Consider the following 20,788-nt stretch of genomic DNA (forward strand, 5'->3'; position numbering starts at 1 on the left):
GATGGGTCAAACAGATGCAGTGTGGGGGGTAATCCGGTGGCTACCATGTGAACGCCAACGCGCATTGATTTTTCCGCATCGAATGCAACACGATGGATTCACATCGAGCAGTTGTAGATGAGTGCGTGCCGAGCGACAAATAGACACACGCTCTAAAATAAGTCTTTAACTTTTTATAATTCTAACAAGGCCTTTTTTATCATCTTTGAGGGATACAAAAGATATCATAAAATTAAAATTAAAACATGTAACACGTGCAAGAAAGTCAAACCGCAATGAAAATTAAAACTTTGTAAAGGAAAAAAAATGTGTCTTCGTCCCTAACGTCTAGCGTTTGTGTTTGCCTCCCTCCGTTACACCCATCCCATTCCCACCTCTCAGAATGCAGCACGATGAATTCACATCGAGCGGTTGTAGATGAGTGCGTGCCGAGCGACAAATAGACACACGCTCTAAAATAAGTCTTTAACTTTTCCTAACAAGGCCTTTTTTATCATCTTTGAGGGATACAAAAGATATCATAAAATTAAAATTAAAACGTGTAACACGTGCAAGAAAGTCAAACCGCAATGAAAATTAAAATTTTGTAAAGGAAAAAAAAACGTGCCTTCGTCCCTAACGTCTAGCGTTTGCGTTTGCCTCCCTCCGTTACACCCATCCCATTCCCACCTCTCAGATTTCCCAGCCCCTTTCTCGCCGCGCCGCCGCAAACCCTAGCCACGGATCGGCCCGGCAGGAGCGGTGGCGCCCGCCGCGGAGATGCGGAGCTCCATCGCGACCTACCGCGAGAGCCTCTCCCGGCTCGCCGGCGAGGTCGATGACGCCGCAGCAGACGAGGACCCCGCGACGCCGTCTCCGGCGAGGGACGGGGACAACGCGCCCACGCCTCCGTCTTCGGGGAGGCGGCGGCGGTACTCCCGCTCCGGTCCCGGTGCCGAGCCCGACGAGGTAACCCCCCTCCCCCGCGGCAAAACTTCCCTTGCGAATAGGGTCGAGTAGAGGCTCCGCTGCGTCGGGTTTCTCAGTGAGATCCGAAGCTCTGACTTTGGGAGTCCGACTGCTTAACCTTTTTGATGCTATGATATGAATCGCTCAGCCCGCACCTATAGCCAGGGTATTAGAGGGCAATTCGCATTGATGAACTGGTTCTTGTTACTGGGAAGAAAAAAGGAGTATCTGGAGTGTTCATGTGTGGGTTTAAGGAAAGAGTAGTTGCTGTTGATGGATAGAAGGGTGAGGGATCGGTAAAGGTTAGTGTAGCCTTTGTTGCCGATTGATTGATTGAGCGTTTTTTGTGGCTTGCGTTAGGGTGCGCAAGCTTGTGGTCATTTCTGACAACATTTTCTCTCTAAGTTGGCAGAATGCTGAAATCTTAGTATGTTGATCCTATTTTCCCAGGAAATGTTGTGAATAATGGTTCAACTAGCAGATGGTTACAAGCAGTGAAAACTAAACCCCTTGGTAAGACAGAGTGTGATCCAAATGAGGACATTGCATGTGGACTATATGTTCATAGCAAAACTTGTTGATTGGCTGTCGTTAGCTTTTGGAAGATTTTATAAATACTACTGAATATCCAGGTCCCTTCAAGTATTGAAATGCAAAGAAAACTATTATTTAGTACTCCCTCTTTCGAAATATAGGGCGTGGTTTGACCCGGTGCAGTCTACAAAATCACTTTGACCATTAATTTCACTAATATTGCATTGTTTTTAGCAACAAAATTATAATCATAGGAAAAAACTTTCAAATACTAACCTAATGGTACCGTTTTTGTACCACAAAAGCTACATGTTACTAGACTAATTGTTAGTCAAAGATTACAATGTTTGAATTTTGAAATGCATGCGCGCATTATAAAAAGAATGGAGGGAGTATGTTGCATGAGGTTCTACTAGTTCTTAGAACAGATCCTCCGGTTCCATTTCTGTGTGACAAATTGTGAAAACAGTGTAGTACAGTTACCAATTTCCAATGATGTAATTGCATTTTCCATTGCAGATTTCTAAACTGAAGGAAGACATTCAAAAGCTTCAAGCTTCGGAGGCTGAAATAAAGGCATTATCTTTCAATTATGCTGCAATGTTGAAGGAAAAAGAGGTATGTGTGCTCGAAAGGTCTCTGTTTCTCCTTTTTGGGCATATCTGCTTGCCAGACTATTTCTACCTGATACATTGTTTTTGCAATGCCAAAATCATTTTTTAACTAGTTTAGCACATCAGAAACAGGTATTTCCATGGACAGTTCTGATGCCACTGAAAGCATAAACAATTGTTACTGATTATATGTAGCTCACAAGCTTTCTTACATGTGGTGTATATGTTTTGAAAGGAACAACTGGGAAAACTTCGTGAAGAAAATGGCTCACTTAAAAGAAGTTTGGAGAGCTGTAAGGCAGTTTCAGCCAATTCTAATGTAACTGGGTGTTTTTTGTGAACTTGTATGTTATACTATATATCAATTATCATGCAATATGCCAATATGATACATTATCAACTTCATATTTCACAGGGTAATTTGGAAAGATCACCTAGTAGAGTGCAAAGAAGTGCAGTTCAGGGAAATTCATTGAATGTCTCCAAGCAGAATGGATACGATAGTGGTCCTCCGAACGGTATCCAGCCAAATGGTCTGCATCCCTTGACAGGGTATCATAAGGTAGTTATAAGCAGTTTCATCGCATTGTATGTAATATATAAATTAATAGCTTGTATTGTGTCCCCAATCTCATTCTATTTGAAAGTTGTTGACAAGGTTCTTTTTGTCCTATGATTAAGTGTTAAAGAAACAATCTTGATCTTATACATCTTTTTTATTTTTATGCAAAGAAACCCTGTGTTTAGAGTGAAATAACTACTGCTCTTTATTGAATGCAAATCACGCTACAGGGAAATGTATTGGAGGAAGAGAGAACGTCCTTTGCTACCAAGCAGGCTAGTCTTGAAAACGAAATCAAACAATTGAAACAGCAACTGAGGAATAATTCCAAGAAAGAAACTGAAATGATAAGGAGGCTAGAAGGTATGTTAGTTAAGTTCAAACTGTTACCATCTTTAAACAGTCAGGAGCCCTCATTAAAATTTACTGACCTTTATTTGTCTATATCTTATATCTCCACATCTAGATGAAAACAAGCAGAATAAATTTCTTCAGCAGCAACTAAATGAACTCAACAAGAGGGTAAGTTTGTTATCTATGTAAGTAGATTCATATGTATCTTGATCTGCAGTCTGCAGTACGTTTCGATTAAGACAATGAATGTAACTCCATTGGTGTGAAAATCCTTTTTTTAATATAATTTTACAGATATCAACTAGCATGGAAGAGCTAAATAAGGAACCTAGTGAGAAGAAATCAGACTTGAGATGTGTGCAATATGAGCTGAGCAGAAGGGACAAGGAGCACATATCGGATGCATCTCTTCAGAGCCTAAGAAGTATGGTGATGGCTCTACAGAAGGAGAACTCTGATCTAAAGGTCTCAATAAATGGATTCATTACTTTCAAGTGTTTAATTGATAAAAAAAATAGTTTGTACAACATGCTACTGTGGGCTTTTAACATTGCTATACTACGGCAAGTGCAATGATCGTATGGTGAAGGATTTTTACAAAAAAATGCTTCTGCAGATAGAGAAAGTCAGGCTTGAGGCAGACCTCAAAAGTATGAAGAGTACCCCACAAAAAACTGTCGAGAGTACATCAGATATTAACAAGTATTATGATTCGGAAAAGGTACAATATTGCTCTTAAGTCGTGTACTTCATACATGTAATTTGGAAGGTACCTTATGTTTCTGGAATATGTACAGGACAGATTTTTAGCCTATTTTTTGTTCAATGGCAACACTATTTATCATTTATTTTGACCTTTTCAGAACTTTCATGTAAAATCAAGGCCTCAATGCATTATAAGTTTCTTACTTTGCTGAAGTGAAATTTTCTACAGTATTTGCTAGTAAAACCCTTCCAAAAATAGTAAAACCACATAGTTTGTACATTTCAGTATGGATTACCTGTTAGTTACGAGTTATGGGCCAACAATACAAATTTTTGGTAGAGTATAGTACTGGTGATACCACTAAATGGCAAAGAGAATAAAAATACTGATATTCTTGTAGTTCCACTGTGAAGGTTAAGGAAGAGATGGCTTCATTGAAGAGAGCATTACAGGACGCTTCCCATGAGAGAGAGAAAGCAGTGCAGGATTTGGCTCGGCTGAAGCAGCATTTGTTAGATAAGGTAACCACATAATCTTATTTTGTGATTTTCTGCCACTTGCTGAGCTCCTAATGAGACAAGGGAGAGATGATTATGTGGTCACTTGCTTCATTTCTACTATCCAAACACGTTATGTGCAATATCTTATGCAACATGTGATCAGCTGTTTAAAAGGAATAATATGATGTGCCAACTGTCTAACAAATCACTTGGTTCTTCATTAGGACATTGAGGACCAAGAAAAGATGGATGAAGATAGTAAACTCATTGAAGAACTGCGGGTAATGTGTGAGCAGCGAAGGGCTCACATAATGCAGTTAGAGAGGGCTTTAAAGGTTGAGATGGCAAAGCAGGAGGAGAGCAAAAATATCATAAATGAAGAACACCAGAGATCAAATGAACAAATAGAAGATTTGAAGTACAAGCTTGCAAGCTGTATGAGTGCACTTGAATCGAAAAACGTGGAGCTGCTTAATCTTCAGACTGCCCTTGGACAGTACTATGCTGAGAGTGAAGCCAAGGTGATTGAATTCTTGAGATTATTCTTTGTTTGAAACTTCTTATTTTGCAAAATTTCAGCTTGATTATGATCTTTAATTTAATATGTATGTAGGAACGGCTTGGAGGTGATTTAACTATTGCTAGGGAAGAATTGGCTAAGCTGTCAGAGTCATTGAAGGTACAAACAGAGCATACTCCACAAATGCTTGACCAAGCATTAACCAACTTATTGTTCCTCTTACTTTTATTAGATTCATGAATGCCTAAATATGCGGTGAGCGCACATACTTTAATAATACATTTTTTTAGTTCTTCGAATGGCATTGCTAAAGCATATCATTTTTATGCAGGTGGCAAATCAAATGATTGAAATTTCAAGAAGGGAGAAGGAAGATATAGCTACCAAACTTCTACAAGCAGAGAGGATGTTAGCAGATGGGAAGCGCTCCATGCAGAAGCTTGAGGATGGCAATTCAAGATTGCGACATGCGCTAGAACAAAGCATGACAACAGTCAATAGGATGTCACTAGATTCAGATAACTCTGTTGACAGGTTGGCCGCCTTCTCTTGTGGTAATATTTTTTAGCAATGATTTTTGTGGATAGCTGGTTTAGTGTTATGTACTATGGGTGAACAGCTGGTTTAGTGTTATGTACTGATTGTAAACCTTGTAAGAGTAGAGACTCTAAAAATTAAGATACTGGAAGTGGAGAAATTAATAAAAAGGTGAACAGAGTTTTCTTTTCCTCTTATTTTCACCTTTTCTCCTTACTTTTAAAAAGAGAATTGATGATGAAAACTTGACTGCTGTTAATCTACAATTATACCATGCCATCTCCAAATTTTACATTTTTAAATTTAATTTGATCATGTTCTGTATCAAAGTTTTCTGTTTCACAGGGTGTATTTTGTGTACATAACTTTTTTCTTGTACTTTCATCGGACCTACCAGTAGATGCTATATGAAATATGCAACAAATCAAATAATCAAAGTTTTGCTTGCAGGAGGATTGTGATCAAACTGCTTGTCACTTACTTCCAACGGAATCACAGCAAAGAGGTGTTTAGCTTGTCCAAATTATGTAGGGTTTGTTTGTTTGGGTTTCTGCTTTTGGTATTTCTGAAAAGCTGTTTTTGAATTTTAGCTGTTGGCTTTTATAATAAATTTTGAACTTCTCAATACATCACTTTTCAGAAAAGCATAGTTCATTTCCTCAGGTTTCTCCATAAGTCACCTTTCAGTAATACCATTTATTTAGGCTTCTGACTTCTGGTAGCAGAAAAGCTAGAAGCAGCAGTCCAAACAAACAGACCCTTAGTATCATGAACTTCTCAACTACAAATTTGTTGTCAAATAATATTCTAATGTTGGGTATGCCCAGGTTTTGGACCTTATTGTTCGCATGCTTGGCTTCTCCGAGGAAGACAAGCAAAGGATTGGTCTTGCACAAAATAGTGCTGGCAAGGGTGTTGTCCGTGGTGTTTTGGGTCTCCCGGGACGCCTAGTCGGAGGAATTGTTGGTGGAAATTCAGCCGGCAAATCTACTCAAGCATCTCAGGATAGCCAGGTGGGATCTATATGTAATTTGCCTTTGTTCTTTCATAGTCCTATTCCTTTCACCGCTGAAGTCCAGCAGACATATGAGGGCCATCATGTTGTATTTTTGCATTATGTTACACCCTGTTGGTTGATATTAGTATCCTCCTTGTCCTTGTGCTATTATGTGCAGTCATTTGCAGACCTATGGGTGGACTTTCTGCTCAAGGAGACTGAAGAAAGGGATAAACAAGAAAGGGAGAAACGAGAAGCTTCAAGGCTGTCGCAGGAAGAGAGCCAAGCTGCCACTAGTACCAGTAATCCGTTGAGTGCGCAACAATCACAGCATCCCGCAAACCTTGCACCTGGCCCTTCGACAAGGCCGCATCTGTTCAGTCGTCCGGACTCCGAATTTTCAACAGTTCCACTCACATCATCGACATACTCATCAGCGCAGACTCCGTTCTCGAGACCACCTCCAAGATGACTGCAGCAATCAAATGTATACTGTACAGTATCGGATACTTTTTCTTCCGTGGGGGAACCTGCATCCTAAGGTTATGCTATTCGTTTCATTCGTTGACAATTTGATGATGATAGTTAATTAAAAGTTACCCTCCTTTTTCGGTCTGTTTTCCCTTCTAAGGAGTGTAAAGAAGTCGGTATGTAAATGGATCTCTGCCATTCGATGAGAAATGGAGATACACAACTGTTGACTATACAATGTATGGTTCGGCAATCGGAACCCTATATACCTGTGTTGTACTGCTATGAAAATATGAGATAATTTTTTTGTATCGACCTCAGTATTAAGGATCTGATCCATACCGAACGTGTGTATTGCAGTATCCGAGTATCGTGATGTGTTATGTTGAAGAGAATGGGCGATGTGTCTTGATCTTGGGTATCCTTTTTCAGATGATACAGGGTTCACAAATGCGACGAATATTGATTGAAATTCATGAAATTCGACACATTCAAGTCGTATTGAATTCCTAAACCGATCAAAATTTGAAATTTGAATTCAAGAAAATAGAAAATCATGAAAATTTCTCAAAATACTAGAGAACCTGTGAAAAAAATTTAAAGATAATGTCGTTTGCATAATATTTTATATAGAGGAAGTTTTTTTTAAAAAAGAAAATACTAAAATGGGCCGTATGAACATGATGATTTGGTCCATTACGATAAAAAAAAGCTTAACATGCAAAAAAAATATTTTTTTTAATGTATGGTGTATCTTAGGAGGATCTTTAGAATTTGTTTCACTTCATTTAGAGTTTTATTAATTTCTCCATAATTTTTATAAAGTTCACAAGCATGAAGTGAACATGTTAAAAAACAGCACTGTAATTAAATTTTTCATGTCTACCACTATTTTTTTACATAAAGCATAGTATAAGTAAACTAATAAAAGTGGTTTAACTAATTTTTTAGTGTGATGGGTTAGTTATCAATTAATCTAATTGCAACACATTTACAAAACCCTGTATGTTACAATAACTATTTCATGAGTTCATGTATTTTTAAAAGATATAGGATCATGTAAGAAGACTAACCAAATTACTTTCATGATTTTTAGATTAGAAAAGAATTAAGTATGCATTTAACTAGTTTTAGAAAATATTCAACTTTTTCATGAGTATAAATACTTTTATCATGTAGATCATGTTACAAGAAAACCAATAATTTTTTTTCACTTGATTTGAAGCTCAGATGAATTAGTTATTGATTTTACAAGGTTGAACTATTTTTTTGTTTTTTTAACTTCATTGAAATTCAAGAAATGCTCTCGATAAACCGGGAAACCGGACAATTTTCAAAGAATTCAAGTGTTTTCAACATTGATCGAAATACGATGAATACGATTGAATATCGACAAAAGTCACAAAACCGGTCAGATTTCGAGAGTCCGATTCAAGCATTTTTGGTCTTGGTCAACCGGGTTTGACCTCACGAATTCATTTGAATTTTTACTCAAATTTTACGCATTTCAAGAATGCGGGGGGGGGGGGGGGCGCATTTCGCATTTTTGAACCTGGATGATACTAGAACACAGAATACAGTAACAGTATGCATTCAGATTGCGAAGTTCTACTAGAGTAACTTGCATCGCCAAAACCTGAGTAAAAAAAAAATGGCTACTGCAGTTCTGACGTTCGCTGGACGCTGGACAGGCCTCACGAAGTTTTGATGATGTGTAGCCTTTGGAGAAAACAGTGATCATAATTTATTTCTGCCATTACCACTTCAAACAAGTCGTTGTAGTATAGTGGTGAGTATTCCCGCCTGTCACGCGGGTGACCCGGGTTCGATCCCCGGCAACGGCGCGATATATACATATATATATATATATCTTTTTTCACCGTGTTCTTTTGTGTGTGCTGCCTTTCTCTCTCTTTTCTGCTTCTCCAATTGATCCGATAACTAATACGTGAGTCCTAACTCTGCTTCTTCAAATCAAGGATCTAAATGTTATCGGAGATGACTGATAGATGCACCCGCTCATCAAAATTTGCTTGTTATTTTGGAATCGATCATTCTCTGCTTCTGCATTTCTTTGGTCGCATATACCATAGTAATGTAAACCAGGCACCCAGCTTGATTTCAGAGGCGAGGGATCCTCTGCCGACTGCATTATGTGGTCATTGCGACATATATGATGAACCCTATAATCCCGTACAGCAACACAAAACAATCAACAGGCTATCACGCGCATGCCCTGAAATCGTATGCGAATGAATGAACTAGCCATACATGCATCCACCTCCCATGTTTCACTGCTCTCCTCTGGCAGGCGAAATTCAGTGGACTGCAGATAAGATTATCGGCTAGCTTGGTAAGTGATCTCTGATGGTGATGGCTGATGGCTGATGGCTGATGGCTGAATGAAGCACTTATCAGTGTCTGCAACTGTTCAGCCGTCCGTCTGATCCCTGCTGAATCTGATCCGTTCTAATCTGACTCGCAGTGCATGAAGCCCGTTCTAATCAGCTCGCGCTTATTCACCACACTGATCCGTCATCCTCCTCCATAACATGGATGTTGTAAGAAAATCACCATCCATGACATGTTCCTTGCCTTGTTTTCTCGTTTTCTCACTTACCCCAAAACCGCATTGCGAATGGAGTAGTATGGAACTGCAGTTGACTTGGGTGCAGTGCAGCCAACCACGCCCCATAATTTTGTCTTGTACTTTTGTTATATTTCTTTCGCACATCAAGCTTTCAAAATCGGTGGCACGCTGCACGCACGTTTCCTCTTGTGATCATATATATTTCGGCGTTTTGGAGACACTGCTAAAGAAAACCATGACACGTGGCAAATTTTTGTGTAAAGATTCTAAAGAAAACATGCCTTTCGTTTTCCTTCTATACTCAACTCATTAACCTAGTCAACCAAAGGTTCAGGAACAGACGCCGCTGTTTGTTAAAAAGTTGCAGTGAAAAAAAAGACTATACTTTAGTTGCTCACCTGCTGATGGTTGATCGACGATACCATCACTTCTATCTCTGTCGCTCTGTAATTTGTACATTTTCAAGTTAATAAAATGGATGCAAATTAAAAAGCAATTATGCCTATACAAATCTGCTTTTCCCATAATCAATTGTGTCCTGTGCATCTTCAGTTTCAGTATGTTGGGCAGGTGACCTTTCCCCTTTCACTCATGTATGCCTGCATAGACTTGAGACTTGAGTTATAAGCTTTCATTAGGATTTATCATCTGCATGTGTTACAAGATAATTCCATATGGATGTAGCATACCATGAACGACTCTAAAGAGTCTCATCCTTTCGATCCTGTCCAACTCGTACATTCTGCGAACAACATTGTGAGCCACCAACCACGTGTATGTGAGATGGAGAAATTGGATAATTTTGGCACATCAAAATGCGCTGGTCTGAATATATTCTTCGATAAAATATATGCCGTTTCAATGAGCGTATATGATTATACGGAGAACTTATGCAGTTGTACTATATCAGGCCATATAGTAATCACACAGAAAAATATTGTGTCTATAAAGTTTTCATCTATACTACTCAAAAGTATTTGAACATTATAACATAAATGGGGGAAGCATAGCATTGAATTACCATGCACTGTGGATTATACTAGCGAGCATTTCAATCTTTGCAATATCTTTTTTGATGAAACTGTAAAGGCCAGGAAAAGGATTAATGAACGGTTACCTCCGGTATATGTCAAGTTTGCCTCGTCCCACCTCAAGATTCAGAAGTAGCTTTTACCACATGCATATAGTTTTGCAAAGTCTAATATATATTGCATCTATATTTCCTCTATCTCTGTTGTACAATTTCATATCTATTTAAAAAATCGGTTTTTGTTGACAAAAATTCAAACGATTTCGTGTAAAACTTCAAATTATTTTTCTTGCGGATAAGTCAATGATGTTACCAATTTGTTATCACCAATTATTACAGACGACGTCATACGCTGCATCCTATACGCCATTGGATGGCCTTCCCAAAAACTGCAAGTTCGTATCTTGCTCCTCCAAGCCAATGATTTACAAGTTGGGAAAGAAAGGAAATGATAGTGGCAAGCAATTTTTGCATGATTAGCAAGCTATCTCAACGATGGTTTGTTAGCTACACATGCTAGAAGATGAAGTGATCAAGCTTGCCCAATGCCAGTGAATGGGCAGTGACGAAATCTTGCAACCATCATTTTTTCTTACATACACAAACCTAAACTTATAGTATGCATATCAAAATGCTCCATTGCGTCACGTCTCATCTTCCCATGCATGCCATCTATCTATCTATTTGAGTATCGAAGCATCTGAATTTTTGTCGCATGCTTTATTGTTTCGTCTGATTTTACTATACATCACCAAAATAACGAAGTTTCTACAAGCGAGCAACAACTTGCGTGCATGCAATGTCAATGTAAATAGCCAAGGCAGTTACCTGTCACCAGAGAAAAATCTTGAAACCTCGACGAACACCAGTCACCCAGCAACCCAGTCAAAAAATTTTTACCCAGTTTGAATTGGGTCTATGTTTTTTCCATTTCAACTCACATCGAAACTTTTTCTGAAAAAATTACAAACTTTCATCACTTATTAAAGTATATTTCAAAATCTAGTTCATCTTAATTTTTTTTTTGTGAAAGTTTTGAAAACTTCAAATTTCTTTGAATGCTTTTTCTGTGTAGTAACTGTTTTTCACTTGATGATCACCAATATTTCAGCTCTTTGACTTCGCTAACAACTACAGGGGATCCTTCCAGTCCTCCTGCCCGTTTTACTGCTCCTACTCAGGCTTTCAGGTGATTAACCATCAAATTAGTATTCAATTGCACTGAGTTGTGAACACACTTCATCTGCAAGAACTGCAATAGAAGTTCTATTTACTGATTTGATGGTTCTTCCGAGCGACAAAGGACAGCAAGTACCTCGACTTCCTGAAGAACAACTAGGGCGGAACTGCAATCGAGTTCAGCTGGGACAACAAGTATGCTGGAGCTCAGATGCTTGCAACACAGGTCAGTCATCACATCCCAATTGTATATTTCAGTAACCTTCAGTAATTCCAACTTCTGAAAGTTACAAGCATCAAGTCCGTATCTATGTCCTTTTCGGGAGTACTTAGCTGGAAGAACAGAGCTGGAAAGCTACAAGAGAGGCCTGGACTCTTTTGTCTGCGCCGGGATGCCGAACAGCGGCAATGTGAAGATAAGCACCACTCCTGGTATGAATCAAGTTGTGTAATCTGATATGCTAGAACTTCTATTCTGAACAGATGATTATCAGAGTTATGGTTATTTTGTTTCTGAGAAGATTTGTGCACCTACTTATGACCACAGGAGGGCTTCTGTTCACTGGATTTGGTCAATCTGCAGTACACTACAACTGCAACCCTGCTGCTGTTCATCTACTCAAAGACACTGAATTCTTTGGGCTCCGGCAGAGTCCAATGCAGCACTGCAAGTTTCTCTCCAGATCAGATCAGATCATTTGCCGCATCACAGGTATGCAACACTACTACTTCCCACGTATTTCAGGTTTTTGCCAGACTGCACTGTTCAATATCCGGGATGCTTTCCCTTTCAGGTGGATTACATCCTAGGGAAGAACCCGATGGGTATGTCCTAGATGGTGGGCTTTGGCACCAAGTTCCCAATGCGCATTCACCACCGTGGCTCATCGATCCTGCCAATCAATGTTCTCTCAAGGAAGGTCACCTGTAACGAGGGGTTCTCATCATGGTTCCCAACGAGTACATCAATGCAGCCTTTGTAGGTGACTGTGCTGCTGCTATGGGGCAGAAGCAGCTAGAGGAGCATGTGGACGACCTAGCGTCAATGATATCATCTTACTACAGAAGAAACATACAGGACATATGTAAGGACTGGCAAAGTTCCAAGCATGATATTGCCTTGTAACATCAATTGTACTTTAGCCTGTTGCTGCTCTTGATCACCCTGTATAAGATGATAAGAAATAAATACAATGATAAGTTTATACTAGTAAACTATATCTGCTGATCCAGATATCATTCAGCAAATCCAACATAAAAACTGATCAACTTCACACCTTTATCACTAATCTCATTTCAAATTGATGGAAATGAAATGTTTTATCTACAAATGTGTGTTGCAGTATTCCAGCGATAGCTGGATAAAATCGAAACAGAATAGGGATTTCTATTTTTCTTTACACTGCCACTTATATAGTAGTGTGTTTTGCTAGGTTTCTGGTTCCACCCACTTGTTGGTCACAATGGACCATTAAGCTGGTCAATCCAGGAACCAGCCAAAGATGCCCAATCCACGACAGTACCCACAAGGAGCTCCCAGAACCAAAGATCCACTGCAAGAACTGAAGAAAAGATGAGCAGAGCAAGCGTCTCGTATCTATTCAAAGGCCAGCCTGAAACCTCAGCCATTCTCTTCAACATCGGAATGGATTTTCTGTCTAGCTCCCGACTTCTTATTGACCATGCTGTGACCCAGTGCACGTCAGTTGGGACCATATTGAGCTCTTCTCCAAGACGTCGTCCCAGGTCTGGCATATGCCCCCCACCATAAAGGACTGCTATTCTCTTGTACCCACGATTTATTGCTTCCTTTATCTTCTCAGTGGCAACTTTGTTCCTTTCCCCAATGATAACCGACTTCTCCTCAACGGGTGCAGTCACAGCTGTGAAACTTTAAAGATACAAAAAGAAGAAATAATTAGTTCATTGCTTTATTTACACTTTATTTGCCTTACTGGTTTCAGAGTACTCACTCAGATGTCAGTTGCTTTGCCAAGAAAATCTTCAGTGCAGCCCCAAAATCTAGCCTAGACAATGCCTCTAGCTCAGGATATCCATCTTGATTTTCCACTGGCAAACAAAGCCCAGTGATGACGAGTAGTCCAACGAGTGGCATTGGTAGCACACGTGAGGCCCAGAGCAACTTGGATCTCCAAAAGTCAAGACCATCTGGCATGGAAGTTGGTTGTACCAAGGCTTTGGTTGATTTCAGTGTCATGTCTACTGCAAATGTGAGAATACTTTCACCTCTTTCACTCTGGAAGACAAAGAACGTGCACTTAAAATATAGTCAAATAAAAGTGGCCAGGGAAATAAAAATGGAGAAGTGTACACATAAGTTTGTAAATCAGATGGAAATGTATGCTACACAGTTCTTATTTCATAATTACTAACAGTATTAAAAGGGAAACATTACACCAACTTCAAACAGTAACTACTAATAACAGAAGTATACTTATTAAGCGTGCAACACTACTTTCACAACATATATGGTGAGCAAGCATTTCAAGAAGTAAAAAATAAAATAAAATAAAGGTATGCCTAAATAAAATTATTACCTGAAGCTGCTTGAATGTCTCATAGTCAAGGTCAGCGTGTAGCCATTTCTCATTGCCATAATCAAGACAGTCTAACTGATAATCCAATGAAAGGATCCGAGCCATTTGCTTCTGTATGAAACCAAGAATACTAAATCCTCTACGTGAAGATTTCATCTTCTTAACAGCCATTGGGCCTTTTGGATTGTTCAAATTCTCCCGACTCGTCACCATTTCATACAGAACACAATCATAATCTTCAAGCGCTTGCTGCAGTCTATCAAAATATCTGAAGAAAAATAACAGATCTCAGGAGATTGACTTGTAGGAAAACATTCAGGTATGGAAACAGGTGCAGGGATCTTGGAATAAGCGACAATTCCATAGGCAATGTATATCAACATGATAACAGCTATGAAACACAAGAAAATAATTCTTAAGCATGAAACGGAGCCAAAAGTACGCACTCTTTGTCGGCAATGTGGACTGTAGAAACCAAATCAACCTGCAGGGTAGTATAATTGACGATTGATCAGAAATCAGAGAAACACATATAAAGTTCCAGCGTGTTTAATCAACACGCAATGTTTTGCGCCTATCGAACTCTTTTCGAGCCAGACTTCTACCATGTTAAAGAACAAACTTACGCAAATGATAGGTAAATAGGGCATATTTTCATTTCATATTATTGCAGTTTACCAGGACCACATAAAAACAAGGAATCTGTTTAATTTACAGGGGAAATGAAGTAAATGAAATAAAAGCACATAAAAAAAATGACACGGCCACGAAGCACAACGTCATTCACAATTTGTTCCTTTTTTTGTGAATTTCGCGCTAGCGTGTCCAATTCCTCTCTATACGGAGCCAGAAAGCAGACTCACGTGGAGGAACGGGTGGAGGAGCGACCACGGGAATCGCTTCTCGAACCGCACCACCGCAGTCTGCAGCTCGCCGCCGCACCCGCCGGCGCCACCTCCTCCCCCGCCAAACCCGGGGCGGCGGTACCGGAGGTAATCGGTGATGGAGCTGCTCGCGGCGAACCGCTCGGCCCCTCCCACCCCCGCCCCCGATGCTGCCGCCACGACGATGGGGAGCGGGAGGGCCCGGCGCCGGCGACGCGCGCGGGAGGGGAAGGCGGCGAGGGAGGTGGATGGCGCCGCCGTCGAGAGCATGGCCGGTCGGCGCCACGCGGCCGGGGGGAGGGAGGGAGGGAGGGTTAGGGGATGGGGAGAGAGAGAGAGAGGGGGAGGTGAAGTGGTGATGGAGGAGGCGAGGCGCTCTGGCTCCTCCCCGGGAAGATGGGGTTCCCGAGCTACGCAGCGAGCGAGCGCGCGTGTGGTCACTGATAAGTGGGCCCGGGCGGTGGCGTCGCGATTGTTTCGATTGGTCACTGATAAGTGGGCTCGGGAAGAGGTTGCGTGGTTGGCTGGCGTGAGCCCACCACAAGAAGCGGAAGACGGTGGTCGGTAGAATCTGGCAGCGTGGCTACGCTGGCAACGGGTCGGGTGTAGCTAAGAACCCACCTAATTTAAAACCCGAATAAGAAAATCTGACTTCACCCGATACTTTTTAACGGGTAAAAAATCACTCTCCATCTTAAAACCGGTGGGATTTAAAACCTAATAGGACCTGTGAGTGCGAGTAGGGAGTCGAGGCGGGCGGCGCGACAAGTGCGGGCAGCGGCGCAGTGAGCGAGAGCGGTGGTGGGTGAGGGCTTGGCGGCGCGGAGGGTGGGAGTGGTAGCGGGCGGGAGCGGTGGCGGGCGGCGGCAGGAGGAGGTAACGGTGACATGCCTAGCGGGTGATGGTGTGAGGTGAGAAGTTAGGTTTAGGTGGATGTGGGCTAAACCAACAACTACGTATTTCATCTTAGGCGTTCGTGGAGAATCACATGTAAATTGTTATCCCGACGCGACTCCATATCAGGGTTTCGACTTAGGACGGGGCAAATTTTGCTCCTGTCCCCGCTCTTGCCGAATGCAAAATCTATAGAGACTCGATTCGTTCTGATTTCTGGCTAGGACGCTTACGGTATTTATGTGAGACTTTAAACCCAATTTTCTTTGGCCAATTGCATATGTGCCCATCTCCAATTGCTGGTTTGTCCTCGTTTTCTCAATTTTACATTACTGCCCTTGTTTTTGGATCGGAGAGCTGACATTAGCCCTGCTCTGTGAAGCAGTGTCCAAAAGACTATTGTGTAATTTTATGTACTTGGCACCATTGACATCGGAAATGAATGGAATTTGCGTAAATGAAACTATTGTAACGGCATGAGAATGGTTCATTGTGGCATCAAGAAATATGTGTACAGATATATCTTTGAACTAAAACAATACGTAGACATGAATGGGCCATCACATATTGCATAAATCAGGAAATTATTCTATTTTTAGAGACGGTTCATATAAGAAACCGTCTTTAAAAATGACTTTTTACGCAGACGGTTCACATAAGAAATCGCTTGTAGTAATCATCCTATTTGCACATACGGCTATCGTAAGCAGCCACCTGTGAAAATTTGTTTCACAAGTGGCCCGAAACCGCAGAGGCCTGCTAAGGTGGTTTGTCATTTGAGCCGCCTGTAGAAAGATAATCTGAGTGTCCCGAAAAATAATTTTTTATAGTGTTTGAGGGTTCGTCTACCCCTACAGCTATTATATGATGTTACAAACCCCCTTACACTATAAAAAAAATCTATCACTAGTGGCTCCAACTAGTAAAAAAAATCTATCACTAGCCGACAGTGGGTAACGGGCAATGACAGTCCCCGACTATCACTGCCAGGCCGGAGAACTAGCAGTGAAGGAGGTTATCACTGACGGCTCAAGGCTTGAGCCGGTAGTGATGACCTAGGTATCACTGCTGGCTGAATCTATGAGCCGAAAATATTTTGTCTCTCCTCTCCCTCTCCTACCTCTTTGACCTCTCCTCTCTCTCTCCTCCCTCTCTCTCTCCTCTCTCCGTCTCTCTCCCCCTCTCAATACTTGCATACAATGAGACACATATTTAATGTAAATCAATAATAAAGATACTTTAATTAATACATAGTAATTTATGTCCTTCATTAATACATAGTAATTCATGTCCTTCATTAATATGCTATCATTTGAACATATATACGCTGTCAAACTCCCTGATAGACTTCTTCCTTATCGCATACTCTGTATTAGAAGGTATGGTGTCATCTGAAGGTCTCTCACACGTCGACGACACAATCGGTTTATGAAACTCGCCATTTGGGTTGATAATATGTCCGATGAAGAACTCGATAATCTATTCTTGAATGGCATGTATTTTCGTACAGAGTATCACACTTGTGCTTGTTTGAAGCGTTGCATTTGAAGAATCAAAAGAATTAGTCTTTGAACACGTATATAAATTAAAAAGAAGGCATGATATGTAATTTCATACCTCAACATCATTAAACCTGATAGCGTCTCTGTCTCTGCTGAATGAGTGCATGAAAGTAAGAATATAGAACCCGCAAAGATTTTTGCCGGCTGGCTGCCTCATACACTTCAAGAGGAAAGGATTCGTCAGTGGAATGAATTGAATCTTTTTATTTAGTAGGAAATGTAAGACATGAATATTCCCCATATACCGGAAATTAGGTTTTTACATCATACCACTTCATGTATGGAAAGTAGACAACACTCTTTTTGCAGTATCTTGTGTACGCCCTATATGCGAATATGAATATCAATTAAACTTAGATGCAATCGATGTGATGATTAAATGATCGAGTTTACCTGTTTAGCATGTCGATGAGGTCTTGGTAAGTTGACTTATCTCTCTTTTGTGAGTCCAAGACAATAATCTTGCTCAAGTCTTGGTGGATGACAAGGAGGATCCAATGAAAACTACAGAAATATATCACCATAGCATATTAGTATTAGAATCGAGTTGCTTATAAAAGCAGAATGCTCTATCACACAAACACATACTCAAAGTTGTAGGGTAAGAGTACGAAGGTCTTATGTTGGTGGTGAAGTAGACACTTCAATAAGTAGTCATCTGTGAAGTCTGGATCATTCTTTACAAGTTCCTCATTGACAAGCCTAGAATTGATGAATCATACTTTATTATCTAATTTTTGTCTGCATGTGTGGATCTCCATTCTACGAAAGAGATAAGTTAGCCATGCAATTTCAAGGTACAAGATCATATAACGTGAATTATATACGTAAGTCACTTACAAAGTCCTCGCTCTGATTATGACCCCGAAGGAGACGTCCTCGTTGATGAAATATTCATCTCTGTATCTTACGGGGAACGCCTGAAAACTCTGCATGTACTGCTCCAAGTACCACAGATGTAATTGATGTATTTGAGTTGTACAGTTATTTTCTATATCTAGTTTGACCAAATATTTCCTCAACTCAAATGGCCATCTAACATCCAATTTTGGGATTTCCCCTCCCGCAACAAACCGTGCTAGTTCCTCTGCTGTTAATCTAGAAGCAGCTAGAAAGCCCCCAATACTTGCAGCATCCTCTATGATTAGACTTGATTTGCTCTTGGCCTGCTTCTTGTTGATGCATTCGTAGTCAGTTGGTGGCTTATTTGAAGCCACCCCCGTCTGTTTAACTTTAGCTATATTCATGAAAAATTTCATTCTACCTTCAGTCACAATAAGCTTATGTGGAGGTGCTGGAGGATGGAAATGAGCCATTACACTGGCACCCATAATCTTTTTGGTTTGCTCAGGATTAAGTGAATAGACATCCTTGGGTTCTGCTAACTTTTTAGATGACACCGACTTCTTAGATGATGTTGTATTCTTGGATGCTACGGAACTTGATCGTATTTTTCGAGATGATGACGGGCTTCTTGAGCGGTGAACTTCTTTGAGGTGATGGCTGAGGAGGTGGACTTCTTATAGGAGATGGCTGAGGAGAGGGAGATCTACAAGGCGATGATGGCCCAGGGTGTCATGGAGAGTAGAGGTTCTCAGGAGCTGTCACTGGTGGAAACACTATGTAGGTATTCTCCCACGTGATGAATGTGTGCTCGTTCTCTCCTATAGTATTTACTGTTCACCCCCTCCTCTGCGGGGTAGTCCACTTCAACATGACGGTAATGGTTACCTGTCTCGTCTACTTCGACCATGGCGTAGCCCTTTGGTATTGGACGTCCATGCAAAAGTTCATGGGCGCTGCGGGGGTAAGCCACGCTGGAAGCCACCTTGATGGTAATGTTCTTAGCACCAATTTGTAGTTCACACGGTGTCCACACTGTGATGTGGTCCATGGGATAAGTGATGGAGTCAACTCCTGAAACTCCCGTAGATGCACAGCTACTCCGACGACCACCGGGGGTGGAGCGCACAATATTAGGAGACGCTACCGGTTGTTCCTGTTCGCTCTTAGTGGCGCCTCGTTCACGTCTGATGGCTTCCTATACTACTTGTCTTATTTTGACGTCTGTCTGTTCCCTCTCACGTTGTAGCGCAAGTTCAAGTATGTTCATCATCCTAACTTTTTCTGCTTCTCGTTCTGCATCTTACTTTGCTTGAGATCTCTTTGACTCTTGTAACTGTTGACGGCGCATGGGAATCCATATTTCTAACCCATTATACCAACGCCTCGTGTGCGACCACCATACTCCTTGTTTCCCAGGGCCAAGGTGAGTTCGTCCCTATCCCTATCTAACTTGAAAGAGCCTTGTGCAAACTGTGTGTGGACGTCCACAAGCCTTTTTGCAAGAGTTTGTATCACTTCCTGATCTTTGGAGGTTGTAAAGCATAAGCTTCTATCAACCGAGTAAGAAACACCCATCCCACGAAGGAAGCATGTCGATTGTTCGCTTCTAGCCCTTCGTCTCAAGTGTGACACATCTCTCTCGCAATTCATCTAGCTCTTGTTGCCACTATCGTTCTTTCCCCATGTACCCATGACTGCTGACTTTGTGAGGGTAAAGATTCTTCTTTGAGTTTGCTTTGTTCACCTTACTCAACCTACGTGCTTCTTTCGACAACTTATACTCCACAAAGGCTTGCCAATGATCTTTCAGTTGGGGCCATTTACTGAAATCTGGTGTTGTACCTTTCTGCACATAGATTCTGTTTAGTGTACCCTTTCAATTCTTAAATAAAAGGCTCATGATTATTAGCACCTTACGTTTAACTACTTTCATATCTATCTTTTCAGTGGACTTTAACTTCCCTAATATGATGGGCCACAAGATGTCATTCTTCATTGAATCAGGAACTACGTGCGAATCACCTCGTTCACCAGTCCACATTTTATAGCTGATGGGCATATGATCCTTAATAGTTATCCCACAAACTGACTTGTACAGCACAGCCCCAAAACTTTCTCTAGTACAGTTGGCTCCCCAGCTAGTGAGACCTCCGTGATGAGTATTCTACAGATAGAGAGTTGAGGAAGGAGGGAGATAGAGAGAAAGCCGATAAGGGAGGGAGAGAGGCTATTGAAAGAGTGAGATAACCAGGAGGGAGTTGATAGATAGAATGCATACACATACAATATTGTAATTGAGTACATTATGACAAATTTAATAAAAAAAGTCACATCTTACATAGCACAATAGGCACAAAGGTACTAACAAGTGATACATTGATCTTACAAGTCACATCATCTTACATAGCAAAATAATGATATTACAATCAGAATTTGGATTACGACATCTTTACACATGAAATCACACTTCTTTTCATTATTTTTAAAGTTAGCTAATTTTGG

The 20,788-nt window shown here is 40.8% G+C and overlaps 2 protein-coding genes and 1 non-coding gene across 4 annotated transcripts; 2 read left to right on the forward strand and 1 right to left on the reverse strand.

Moving 5' to 3' along the window:
* The first annotated feature begins 639 nt into the window (after positions 1-639).
* LOC133898996 (golgin candidate 4-like) lies at positions 640-7,063 on the forward strand. Of its 2 annotated transcripts, none has more exons than XM_062339859.1 (15): positions 640-948; positions 2,002-2,100; positions 2,332-2,415; positions 2,512-2,658; positions 2,889-3,021; positions 3,125-3,180; positions 3,307-3,477; positions 3,629-3,733; positions 4,132-4,239; positions 4,443-4,739; positions 4,832-4,897; positions 5,070-5,272; positions 5,726-5,780; positions 6,103-6,288; positions 6,451-7,063. In XM_062339859.1, exons 1-15 carry the CDS (start codon positions 760-762, stop codon positions 6,742-6,744), a joined length of 2,193 nt encoding a protein of 730 aa, XP_062195843.1. In that variant the 5' UTR covers positions 640-759; the 3' UTR covers positions 6,745-7,063. The 2 variants fall into 2 exon arrangements, with proteins under 2 accessions (XP_062195843.1, XP_062195844.1); XM_062339860.1 differs by having other exon boundaries at positions 903-948; positions 2,332-2,389.
* Positions 7,064-8,515: 1,452 nt separating this feature from the next.
* On the forward strand, positions 8,516-8,587 carry TRNAD-GUC (transfer RNA aspartic acid (anticodon GUC)). The gene has a single exon. It is a non-coding gene; the product is annotated as a tRNA-Asp (tRNA).
* Positions 8,588-12,804: 4,217 nt separating this feature from the next.
* Positions 12,805-15,407, reverse strand: LOC133899275 (uncharacterized). The gene is made up of 5 exons (XM_062340253.1): positions 14,964-15,407; positions 14,547-14,584; positions 14,101-14,368; positions 13,516-13,799; positions 12,805-13,433 (listed from the first exon to the last, which is right to left on the reverse strand). The coding sequence occupies exons 1-5, from the start codon at positions 15,252-15,254 to the stop codon at positions 13,001-13,003; spliced, it is 1,314 nt and encodes a 437-aa protein (XP_062196237.1). The 5' UTR covers positions 15,255-15,407; the 3' UTR covers positions 12,805-13,000.
* Positions 15,408-20,788: the final 5,381 nt, after the last annotated feature.

The sequence above is a fragment of the Phragmites australis genome, chromosome 18 (assembly GCF_958298935.1).
Source record: "Phragmites australis chromosome 18, lpPhrAust1.1, whole genome shotgun sequence".
NCBI lineage: Eukaryota > Viridiplantae > Streptophyta > Magnoliopsida > Poales > Poaceae > Phragmites > Phragmites australis.

Coding starts and splice junctions, on each gene's coding strand:
- LOC133898996 (XM_062339859.1), top strand. CDS start 760: ATGCGGAGCTCCATCGCGACCTACCGCGAGAGCCTCTCCCGGCTCGCC. Junction 3,181..3,306: donor TAAATGAACTCAACAAGAGG/GTAAGTTTGTTA, acceptor ATAATTTTACAG/ATATCAACTAGCATGGAAGA. Junction 5,781..6,102: donor AACGGAATCACAGCAAAGAG/GTGTTTAGCTTG, acceptor GGGTATGCCCAG/GTTTTGGACCTTATTGTTCG.
- LOC133899275 (XM_062340253.1), bottom strand. CDS start 15,254: ATGCTCTCGACGGCGGCGCCATCCACCTCCCTCGCCGCCTTCCCCTCC. Junction 14,585..14,963: donor TCCTCCACCCGTTCCTCCAC/GTGAGTCTGCTT, acceptor ACTACCCTGCAG/GTTGATTTGGTTTCTACAGT. Junction 13,434..13,515: donor GCAAAGCAACTGACATCTGA/GTGAGTACTCTG, acceptor GTATCTTTAAAG/TTTCACAGCTGTGACTGCAC.